The sequence below is a fragment of the Oppia nitens genome, unplaced genomic scaffold (assembly GCF_028296485.1).
Source record: "Oppia nitens isolate AA-2021 unplaced genomic scaffold, nextdenovo-longstitch-racon4-pilon3 scaffold1_pilon_pilon_pilon, whole genome shotgun sequence".
Taxonomy (NCBI): Eukaryota; Metazoa; Arthropoda; class Arachnida; order Sarcoptiformes; family Oppiidae; genus Oppia; species Oppia nitens.
The window spans coordinates 8028427-8039829 of record NW_026533199.1 but is presented as its reverse complement, the minus strand read 5'-3'; the positions used below and the strand labels follow the sequence as shown (position 1 = coordinate 8039829).

Here is an 11403-nt window from a genome sequence, read left to right as displayed (position 1 = left end):
ATCGACATTCAAAACAATAGTCAATTGATTTGATTGACAAAACGTGGTATTGGTTTGACTGTTTAATTGATAATTTATAACTAACTGACCATGATACTAATATTTATTTTTTCTAACTATAGTTTGATGGTTTGAGACATTTTTTGATTGTAATATTTATCAATTTGGACACATTTGGTAACATTTGTTATAAACTACTGTATATATGATATGATATATGAAATTATAAGTTTCACTAAATATATATTATTTTTTATAGATTTTATTTACAGTATTAACTAAATTCTGTAAAAAAAATTACAAAAATAAATAGATCTCTTTTCTGATAATGAATTTATAAATTATGATATATTAGTTAATAAAAATTAAGACTTTAGATATACATTACTTTATATAGTATATCAATAAATGAATCGTAAAAACATAAAAAATTATAAGACTTTATAATGTCTTTCTAATAATTATGACAACTATTTTCTATATTATAATAGTATAGTAATTTAAAAATTAATAATTTATAAATAATCGACAGATTGTTGATTTGTAAACATTTTACTGCATATTATCAAATTTGCTTTATTTTTTAAATACACGCAAATGTCATAAATTTATATTACTTTAATAAATTCATTCAAATTAATAGTTAATTTGTGTAAATTGTTGTCATATATTGTATAATAATTTTAATAGTGGACTATCATTACAACTACGGTAGTATTATAAGTATAGTTTATTACAATTACTATATTAAAGTTGCAGGAACAATTTACCATACATTTGAATGAATCTTTAGTCAAATTTACTATACAATCTATAATTAACAAGTACATTTTTGAGTATTCAATAATTAGTGAAGAAAAAGTGTAAAATATATTACACTATATTTTTTATAAACTATATTTAAAGTAAGTTAATTAAAACTTATGTAAAGTATATTTGGTAACACTAGTATAGAAGTCGTATTAAGTTAAGTTTTATTTAAATTTTACGCTTTATAAAAAGTTACTATAATTATAATTAATTTAATAATATGTAATTATTTTACACTATAAACTAGTTTTCATAAACATACAAATCTCTAAAACTAAGAAAAAATATTTTGGCATAATTTATAGTAATTATTTAGTTTATGTTAGAAATATATTGTTTTTAACAAATTTATCATAATATTATTATTTACGCAAATACAAACTATTTATATTTGTTATAATAATTATCAATGAACTTTATTTACAGGAATTTGCAAAAAAATATTTGTTGAAAAAATTGAATGATAAATATATTATTTAAACAACTTATTGCTAAAACTTCATATAAGTTACAACATAAGGCATTATTAACAGCATTACAATTGTTTAATACAAAATTATCGATGGATTTGTCGACAAATTCTACAGCAAAACGTTTTTGTCAGGAATTGGATGTCAAAGGGAACGGTATTAAAATAGGAACTCATGATGGAGTCTTCCATTGCGATGAAATACTCGCCTGTTTTCTACTAAAACAATTGCCTCAATACTCGACGGCACAGATCATTAGGACCAGAGATGATAAACTACTCGATGAATGTGATGTTGTGGTCGATGTCGGGGGTGTTTATGATCCTAATTGTCATCGCTATGATCACCACCAAAGAGATTTTACTCATACCATGAGTTCAATACTACAAAACAAATCATTTAATATTAAACTCAGTTCTGCTGGACTGGTATTCACACATTTCGGACATCAAATTATTGCAAGACTATTGAATTGGGATAAAGATGACAACAAAACTGATGTAATTTTCGATAAAGTTTATGAAAACTTTATTCAAGAAATAGATGCCATCGATAATGGTTAGTCACTAATATTAAGTCAATCGTTTAAATCTTAATATTCACAATATTTATAAATTATCTGTTATTATAAGGCGTCAGCATTTGTGATGGATGTCAACAAAATTATAGGATCACAACAAACTTGAGCTCAAGAGTTGGTAATTTGATCCCCAGTTGGAATGAAACATCAGATGACGACATCTTATATCAGCGGTTTCTAAAAGGAATAGAATTAGTTGGCAATGAATTTAAAGATAAAGTTGATTACTATGGAAGTGTTTGGTGGCCCGCAAGACAACTCATACAACAAGCCATCGATTCAAGGATGACAGTCCATCCTTGCGGAGAGATTATTGAATTGACACAAGTGTTTCCCTGGAAGGAACACTTATTTCTCTTGGAGTCGAGTAATCAAATCAAACCTGAGGTTAAGTTTGTTATATTTCAAGACACCAGAGGAAAGTGGAGAGTACAAGCCGTTCCCATCTCTTCTCATTCATTTGAATTGCGAATCCCATTATTATCTGATTGGAGAGGACTTCGAGACAGCGAACTGAGTAAAATGGCAGCAATTGATGGCTGTGTCTTTGTTCACTCCAGTGGCTTCATCGGTGGTAATGACACTCGTGAAGGAGCCATTCAAATGGCATTCAAAACACTTGATAATCGCCGACAAAGTTCAGCACCAAATTCTTAGCTTATTTCATAAGATATCGTTTTAATACATAAATGCATTAATATTTTTTAATTTCATTGCATTCACTGTCAAAATCCTGTTTTGAATATTTTTTAATGAGACCAATAAAAAATTGATAATTTCAATGATTAATACATAATTTGATAATTAGTAACTTAAATTGAAAATTTATCAAAAATTTATTTAAATATTTTATTTATTTCATTCAATTAATTACAAAAAAACAAAATTAAGCTAAAAATATTCAAAAGATTTTCATTATAAATATTTATTTCTCACATTACATATCAATCATAATATCAAGAGATGAAAATAAATATTTTCGAAATGCATTGATTAGACATCAAATTTTTCAGTGTATTCTCAAATATAAGAAATTTTTATGTATTAAAATCGGAAAACTTGTGTATTATTTGATTACAAAATCTCAAAAATTGCTTTTTAAGTTTTATTACTATTTCATTATACCATAAGTATATATATTTTTTATTTGTTCGCGTCATTGAAAATAATGACAATTACTTAAATAAGTTTTTAATTAAAACCTTTTTTATGCTTTCAAAAAATGACAAATTTTATATAATATGTAATAAATTAGAAATATTTGACAAATAGAGAAAAATTTGCAGTGTTTTCACATTTTATTAATCGGTTAATAGTATCGATCACTTCATTTCACTTACAATAATAATAATAAATTTAGATAATAACTCAAAAGTGTTGATGACATTAAATTATTTGCCGCCCTTTCTAAAGGCATCTTCTATGGCCTCCTGTGACGCCTCCTCGAAATCGCACGCCTGTACGTACTTATAGACGCCCACTAATGCCTTCTTGAGGGCGTCATATGAACTCGAGTACAACATCTTCTGTTTGATTTTCGAGCTCTCGGGACACCTAACCAGACATCAAATCAACAATCAGTTAATAACTAACACTAAACAACACTATCTCTAAACATATGACTTAACAGTAATGCAAACGTCAAACGCATTGCACATATTATTGCCATAAATAGTCATAAAGTTAGACATTGAGAGATGTGGTAATCAATGTTAAAGAGATAACAAAATCATTACAAACCAAGTCATGAGTACGAGTCGATCGACACTCATCGTTGACTTTTCCTGTCCGGCGTCCACCGGAATGTTTGCCGGGAAGTCAAACACACAATAACGACATTCATTCTTGAAGTTCTGAAGCTTCTCTAAGAAGTCTACATAAGTGGCATCCCTTTCACCGGTTGACTCCACATCAATCACCTGTTAATACAAACTGTCATTAGTATCCAAATCAATGACCGGCATAACAATCATAATACTACTGACCCTTTCATCTTTAATGTGATAAATGATATACCGGTGCTTCTTATCCTTTTTCACTTCCTCGTAGACGGTCTTGGCTTCCGATGAGACGGTCACTCCTGAAGACTAATCATTAAAACAGATAAATCACTCATTAGATGAAAAAGACTTAATTGTCATTAAATTTATGTGTCTCTCAAAAGTCGTTCAATTTATTTCATTCATAGCTCTCTATCAAAGTTGTTATAAATTCTTAGGAGACGAGCATTTGTGCCATAAATAGCACTTAACTTCAAGAGTCATGTCTTTTAAAGGTTATCCTTAACGATGACTCTCATGAATGAGCCGTCAAATCATAGCAAACATTAAACACACACTTTGTCTTAAACTGTCAGCTATTTTACCATTCATTAGATACCTATTGATGAATCTGTCATTAATTGTGATAACAATTATCACCATTTGGTCAATCAATCAATCGTTTATCTCGATTGTCAACAACTAAATCAATCAATGGTATTAAATATGTGACAAAAAGGGCGTTAACGTCATGCCATCACTTGAAAGACAGCAATTATCACCAAATAATGGTCACAATTATCACCAAATCATACAAATGCTTACCATTGTGTTGTTGTAGTGGTTGTTGTTATCGGTGAGCAGTTAGACAATCACTTGAATATTGGATTCAATGAGTTATTAGTGGTGTCTTTGGCTGTAATGACTGAGATATAGTCAGAAATGGCGGAACTGTTATAAGCACTGATAGAGCGCTGTTAGACAGCAAACACCGACAGATATATTGTGTATACAACGCGTGCGCACTCTATGCTCATCTGCACCTATAGTCACGACCCACACGACTGTCCCCAACACGTCATGTATAGCAACCAATGACTAAACAGTTAATACTATGAAATCACTCCTCAATTAAGTATTTATTTTATACCAAATATAAGCACAAAACTCATTATTTTCAGTCAAAAACTTTAAACTAAAGCAAACTTTTTATATATTATATAAAAATGTTTTTTTAAACAAAATGTTTGTATATTTGACACATACTGTACTTACCTATCAATACATGCAATACAAGGATTAGCCGGTTTAGTATATACTGTATTATATGAGATGCTATGACACCGATAGGCCCTTCACTATAGACTACTTGTGCTTACCATTGATATTATGACTCATTGTTTGTCGTTTTGTTGAGTAAGCAGTCAGTGATTGCTTGAATGGATTCATATTTATTGTACACATTTAACAAACTTTTCTACTATTATTAACAAACTATAAATCATATATAAATTAACATTAATTTCTATATGATATCTATTGTACAGTAAATTGCAATTCATTTAACTCATTACTCATAATCACTTAATGATTAGCTAACTGTCCGATAAAAGTGTTTATATTATATTGTATTAGTATTTTCAACAAAAAAAACATTTGAATAAACTATTGCCTGTATTTTGTGATTATGATTTGCAAATTGCAATAAAAACTTTGCATTTAATGTTTTTATTCAACTTTTTTTGTTTATCCGATATGAGATTATTTTATATTAATTATGTTATATGATATTCAATTGTAAATTCGCTATATTATTAATTCAAAATTAATAATATAATTAATTTAATTTTAATGAAAAATAGAAATAATAGATTAGGAGAATATTTTGAAAATAATTATGAATATACGATAACTATTGATTTTTAAAAATTATTTTGAATATTATATTGCATTGATTTATACAAAATGTCTATTTTATCATTTGCTAAAAAACGTGTAATAAATAATATGTTTAAAAAACAAAAATTGTTTGTTTAGTAACATTGTATGTACAGTATGTCATGTGTTGCTATTGTTTGCATTATTCTGTAATACTTTTAACATTTTTAATATTTTTATGATTATCTCATCCGACCCTAATTTTTGCCACTATTTGATGCCTTTTGATCTCTAGTTTACATCACAATTGGCATAATTCCCGGCCTCTTGTCTGAAGTCAACTAATCTTCTAATTTAACGTAAAATATGTGTACATATAATACACAACATTAACTGAATTTTGAATGTAATGCTCAGACACAACATAATGAAGATCTCAAATCTTATACATTATATTTAGAGTTGAGATAACTTTTACTCAACTTTCCTTAAAATTTCTCGTAAAATATTTGTATAAAAATACGACTTTATATATTTATTGTTCATTTATTGTTAGAAATAATAAATATTTTATTTAAGCACTCAATCAAAGTTTAATTAAGTGATTTTTAATAATTTTATGTTAATTTCATTTAAATTAAATTTGTAATTTGGTTAAATATGGTTAACTTATAAATCATAAATTATTATCATATCAAACAATATTCATCACAAATATTGTATAATATATGAATAGTTGGGAACTTGTTTGGAAATATGAGAAATATAACACTTGGAGAAAATAATTGAAGAAAATTCTAATCAAACACTAATTATATGATAACTACTTTACTGTAAAACCAAATGTTATTTCATAACAAAAATCTTAATAAAAACTTTTGGATTTGTTTTAAGGAATTTTTGTCTGTCTATTGCATAAACTCTATACTATAGAGTCTATAGTATGCTATGAAAGGCATACAATTAATATACTGTAAATACTGTATATATTTTTGAACTCATTTAGTGACATATTTATTGCAAACTTAGTATACATTTATCATACAATTTATAAAACATAAATGGATGCAATTATTTTGAATTTTTAATCGTTTTACATTTACATTAAATTGTTTTATTTTTGATTAATTACTGTATAATTAATTGACACCTAATGTCTATTAATTGAAACCTATTAATATTGTGGACAACACTCGTCGGCAAACTATCCAAACATATGCTGAGCTCTGCTTAGATCACTATTCGTAACAATGAATACATGAATGTTATCTTAAAGAAAATTTTTGTTTCAAATTTTAAAAATAAAAAGTTATAATAAAGTGTTTGCTATGATTTGGGTTTTCATTACCCAAATAAATTGAACACATTTTCTTTAACAGATATATCATATATTATAAATTAAAAGATACTAAAAATTCGAATTAATTTTTCAATTGCTAACAATGCAATCTTACAGTTGTTGATAGAGTCGAAAATTAAGGACTTTTTTAAATAGGAGTTTTTTTTAGAAAAGCATGCAATGCTGGTAAGCAAACAGTGAGAGGAATGGTAGCAATGTGTGGGTGCAGTAGTGTATATGTAATACATTGTGTATATACTGTATGTGTGTATCAGTGCCTGAAATGCCGGTGCCGTTTGGGTCCGCCTTTTATGACAAATGGTCGACACAAACATAACAATCAAAGCATTATTTGATTGACAATAAGTGTTTGTATTTTTTAATTTTATTTAAGTTTTTATATATTTTTTTGTTTGTTTTTGTGTTAATATAGAAATTAATTGCCATTAGTTACACATTGTATGAAAAATAGTGATTGAATTGCATTGAATGCAATGCATTGCAAATCATAATAAACTCAATTGAAATCAATGTGTGCTTTGATTTTGTTGTGAATTCAATGCGTTTTGAAAGTGCTGTCAAATAGTGGTTATATTTGACTGCAATATCAATAAATTGATTGATCGGAGATAATGAGTGATTTGATGGATGAGATGAAGACATTGACCAACGATGAACTCAAACATCGTTTAGAAACCGACTTTCAGTTTTCTTGCGGACCGATCACTACATCCACACGTAATGTCTATCTTAAGAAATTGGTAAAACTGATCCAAGAGAGAGAAGATATAAATATAAATATCAATAATAGTCACGACAATAATCATCAAAATAATGGCACCGATGAAGGCAATGGTAACGACGACTATGAAAGCACTGTCCGATTATCGGCTAAATCGTCTCCATCACGGACTCGCAATTCTCCGCGAAGACGACTTGAAGAGGAACAGTCTGTTGCGACCAAAACATCAACGCCGAAGAATAAGCGCCATTCAACTCAAACTGTCTCAACAGCTAAGAAATCTTCGAGTAAGTCAAGAAAGACAATAGCCTTCATGAATGAAGAGACAGCCGCCGGACACTTGAAAGAGCTGAACAGTCACTCATTGAACAACTATTCTTCTGAAAGTTCAGAAAATGATGAGAAAATCGATGAAAGTTTATCAAAACTACGGAAATCTCCGCGAAAGAAGATGATGAGCCCACAGACGCCGCGTCCTTTACAAGAACAACCATCCGGTTCTCAAAGAGTGCCTTTTGCCCGACCATATCCACCATCATTGACTCCAAGTGCATCAAAAATGTCAAACATTTTATCACTTACTCGTCCACCACTGCGTCGATCCCCACAATCTGGTTCACAGATGTCCTCAAAACTGGCTAATTATAGTGACAGTGAAGACACAGAACAGGAACAGAAGAGTACTGATTATATTCGTGACCGTTTGCTCCGTCATAGACCTGGTTTAAGTATCGGATCGTTTGGTAAAAAGGGTCCTTCGGGTGCAAACGGCACGGGTTTTGAAGACGCCAATAGTTACGGCTCGACTTCTAATTTTATATCGTTTGCAATATTAGTTATTGTCGTCCTTTTCTTTGTTTTCATCTTTTCCTTCTATTTCTACACACGAATCAGTTCATCGCCAAAACCGACCGTTGATTTATCCAATTTTGAATTTATTCGCGAAGATTTGGTAGCACCGATATGTTTAGATAATGATCCTATTGGTAGCAATGATTTATGTCTTAAATACCAATCAGACATAATGCCAGCACTTAAGATTGCCAAAGAAGTCAAGAATTTTATGGATAAATCAATTTTAATTAATTATTGTGGATCTGATTCAAGAGTCCAATCGTTTTCCGATTTTAAGTTATTGTCGACATTGACTATTAAGAGAGGAATCAGAAATCAAATAGAGATTGAAAGAGAAGGAAGAGATGGAATTAAAGATGATTTGTCTGATGATGTGGTCTTTGACAGAGATTTTATAAATGCTGTTTCATTGATTCAACTCAATCCCAATTGGCAATTGTTAGTTACAGGAGATAACTTGGAGCCTCTTTCAGCCATTACCATAAGCGAGGATTATCCTCTTAATCTACCATTTGGTTGTCAAGCGTTTATAATATTGAAATTAAATTTATATAAAATATTTAGTGCATTATTAATCATTTTTATGACGATTGCGAGTATTTTCTATTATAAAAGATCGAAAAAACTCGCCACAGAAGAGCAGGACTTGATCTATGATTTAGTGGAAAAAAGTCTTGAATTGCTTCAGTCACCCGATAATCCACAATCAATGCCTGTTTTGCATATTCGTGATACACTTCTTTCGCCATCTGAGCGAAAGACATCAAAGTATAAAAAGATTTGGAATAAAGTCGTCAAACACATTGAATCGACTGAATCCAGAGTTAAAGTAGACATTGAAAACATTGAAGGAGACGATTACAAGACATGGAAATGGGTGGCCACTAATGTTGTCAATAATGATAACCAAAACATCAGTGCTTCAACTATAATACGCACCGGTACTATTGAATGGCAGGGACAGGCATTTAATAATGATCATAATGTAACTGCTCCACAATCTGTGTCCACTGCCACTAACGGTACGCCGGCATCTAAGCCAAGTTTTGCAGCGCCGACATCTTTCTTGAAGATTAGGAATATGTTTAATGAAGAAACAAAACTCTTAAATCCCAACGGATGGAAAAACAAGATTCGCAGCGCTGTTCTCGAGAAGATATCAATTGCAGCCAAAAGTGGTAATCATGGCGTTCTTCATCTTGAAGTGGAAGACTCGCCCGAAGGATTAGTTTACGTAAAATGTGATTCTATAGAGTCAGCGACTGATGCATTCAATGCACTTCATGGTTGGTGGTGTCAGAAGAAGTTAGTGTCCGTCAAGTTTCTCAAACCCGATCGCTATCACCAGAGATTTCCGGTTTCCACTCACAACAAGACTCCCGTTCCACTCACAGCTCTTTAAGACGACTTGTTTTTTGTTTAATTATTCGTGATTTTTGTTTAATCGATATATTATTTCATTATATTATTATTAATTTTCTCATAAATCGTTTTTATTCTTAAACTTTCTATACCTCTCTTAAAGTAATTTTAATTTTATTATCATTTGTATTATTCATATGTTTAATAATAATTTTTGTGTCAAATTTCATTCATTAGTTCATTAATACAGTAATTATTCTTAATTTTTGGTTTTGTGTATACAACATATCTATACCTAGTTTTATGTTAATACAAATTTATATATTTTTCTTTTATCTGTTAATTATAAATAATACAATACGTTGAATAATGAATTACCTTAATATCCATTAGTAGTACAAACGTACTGTAATAACAACTATTGATACTTTAAATAATGTTATATTTGTTTTCATGGGTTTTAAAACAAAACAGAATTTATTAAAAATTTATATTTTATAGTGAAATGAAATATAATTTTTTGTGATGTTTCACTTAAATTTTTGAAAAATAATTATAAAGATTATATATTATAAAATAATAAAAAACAATTTATACTAATTATATGGCATTATTTGACATTTTATTAAACACTTCCGTTAACTACAATATATCTACTAATAATATTATATGAAATAGACTACGATTACTGAAAATGATTATTTTGTTAGTCATTGTTGTGAAATGTAAGTAAAATATTTGGAAAAATATGTTTATAATAAATATTAATTACTAAACAATTAATTAGTAATAATATATACAAAATTTTAGACTAAATTATTAATTGTGGAAATCAAATAGATCTATAGTAATTCAAATAGTTGTTACTGTATTTTTTAGCTCTCTCTCTCTCTCTCTCTCTCTCTCTCTCTCTCTTTCTGTACACATAAAGTTGAATATATTAATTAAAGTATAAAATATTAATGAATTTAAAAATAAAAAACTTTTGCAGAGAAATACTTGTTATTAGATTACTTAATTAAATGGTAATCATAATAAGTTTAGTGTGACAGTTGTCAAATTTATATCAGATATTACAGTATAATACTGTATAATGATTACAATGTTTCAAAACAATTAAATAGTACTTTAATTAGTCATTTAAGAATATTAAGGTAACAGCGCTTAAGTAGTGCTACAGATAATGACATAATTAACCAATGAATTTGTCATTTATTATATATTATTCATATAATCTTGAATAACATTTAATTTACTGTATATAATGTGAAAATATTTAGTTATTCAAATCCTAGATCTACCATAGGATCTAATACAATATACTTCACATTTCTATTATACCGGTATAAGTTATATGCTGTACAATATAATGATAATATATATTTTACAAATGTGTTAAAGAGTGCAGTAAAACTTCAAATAATAAATAAACAGTAAGTTTTAATACTATTTTAAATATTTTAACTAAAAAATTACTCTACAGTTTTAATACATTGAATAAATCTGTATAAATTAAGGATATCATTAAGTAATTGAAAATTCAGTTTATATTTCAGCTCAATATTCAAAGGTTTAATAATAAATGAAATTAGTTGCACTCTTGTGTC

The 11403-nt window shown here is 28.6% G+C and overlaps 3 protein-coding genes across 3 annotated transcripts; 2 read left to right on the top strand and 1 right to left on the bottom strand.

Annotated features, from left to right (window-relative positions):
• The first annotated feature begins 1260 nt into the window (after nt 1-1260).
• LOC128952015 (MYG1 protein-like) lies at nt 1261-2616 on the top strand. The gene is made up of 2 exons (XM_054297337.1): nt 1261-1838; nt 1913-2616. Exons 1-2 carry the CDS (start codon nt 1271-1273, stop codon nt 2515-2517), a joined length of 1173 nt encoding a protein of 390 aa, XP_054153312.1. The 5' UTR covers nt 1261-1270; the 3' UTR covers nt 2518-2616.
• Nucleotides 2617-3120: 504 nt separating this feature from the next.
• Nucleotides 3121-4675, bottom strand: LOC128952754 (cofilin/actin-depolymerizing factor homolog). Its single transcript, XM_054298195.1, has 4 exons — nt 4446-4675; nt 3846-3947; nt 3601-3779; nt 3121-3414 (listed from the first exon to the last, which is right to left on the bottom strand). The coding sequence occupies exons 1-4, from the start codon at nt 4446-4448 to the stop codon at nt 3252-3254; spliced, it is 447 nt and encodes a 148-aa protein (XP_054154170.1). The 5' UTR covers nt 4449-4675; the 3' UTR covers nt 3121-3251.
• Nucleotides 4676-7051: 2376 nt separating this feature from the next.
• On the top strand, nt 7052-9910 carry LOC128951666 (uncharacterized). The gene is made up of 2 exons (XM_054296914.1): nt 7052-7205; nt 7271-9910. Exon 2 carries the CDS (start codon nt 7470-7472, stop codon nt 9834-9836), a length of 2367 nt encoding a protein of 788 aa, XP_054152889.1. The 5' UTR covers nt 7052-7205; nt 7271-7469; the 3' UTR covers nt 9837-9910.
• Nucleotides 9911-11403: the final 1493 nt, after the last annotated feature.

Coding starts and splice junctions, on each gene's coding strand:
- LOC128952015 (XM_054297337.1), top strand. CDS start 1,271: ATGATAAATATATTATTTAAACAACTTATTGCTAAAACTTCATATAAG. Junction 1,839..1,912: donor AATAGATGCCATCGATAATG/GTTAGTCACTAA, acceptor TGTTATTATAAG/GCGTCAGCATTTGTGATGGA.
- LOC128952754 (XM_054298195.1), bottom strand. Junction 3,780..3,845: donor ATCACATTAAAGATGAAAGG/GTCAGTAGTATT, acceptor TTGTATTAACAG/GTGATTGATGTGGAGTCAAC. Junction 3,415..3,600: donor CGACTCGTACTCATGACTTG/GTTTGTAATGAT, acceptor ATGTCTGGTTAG/GTGTCCCGAGAGCTCGAAAA.
- LOC128951666 (XM_054296914.1), top strand. CDS start 7,470: ATGAGTGATTTGATGGATGAGATGAAGACATTGACCAACGATGAACTC.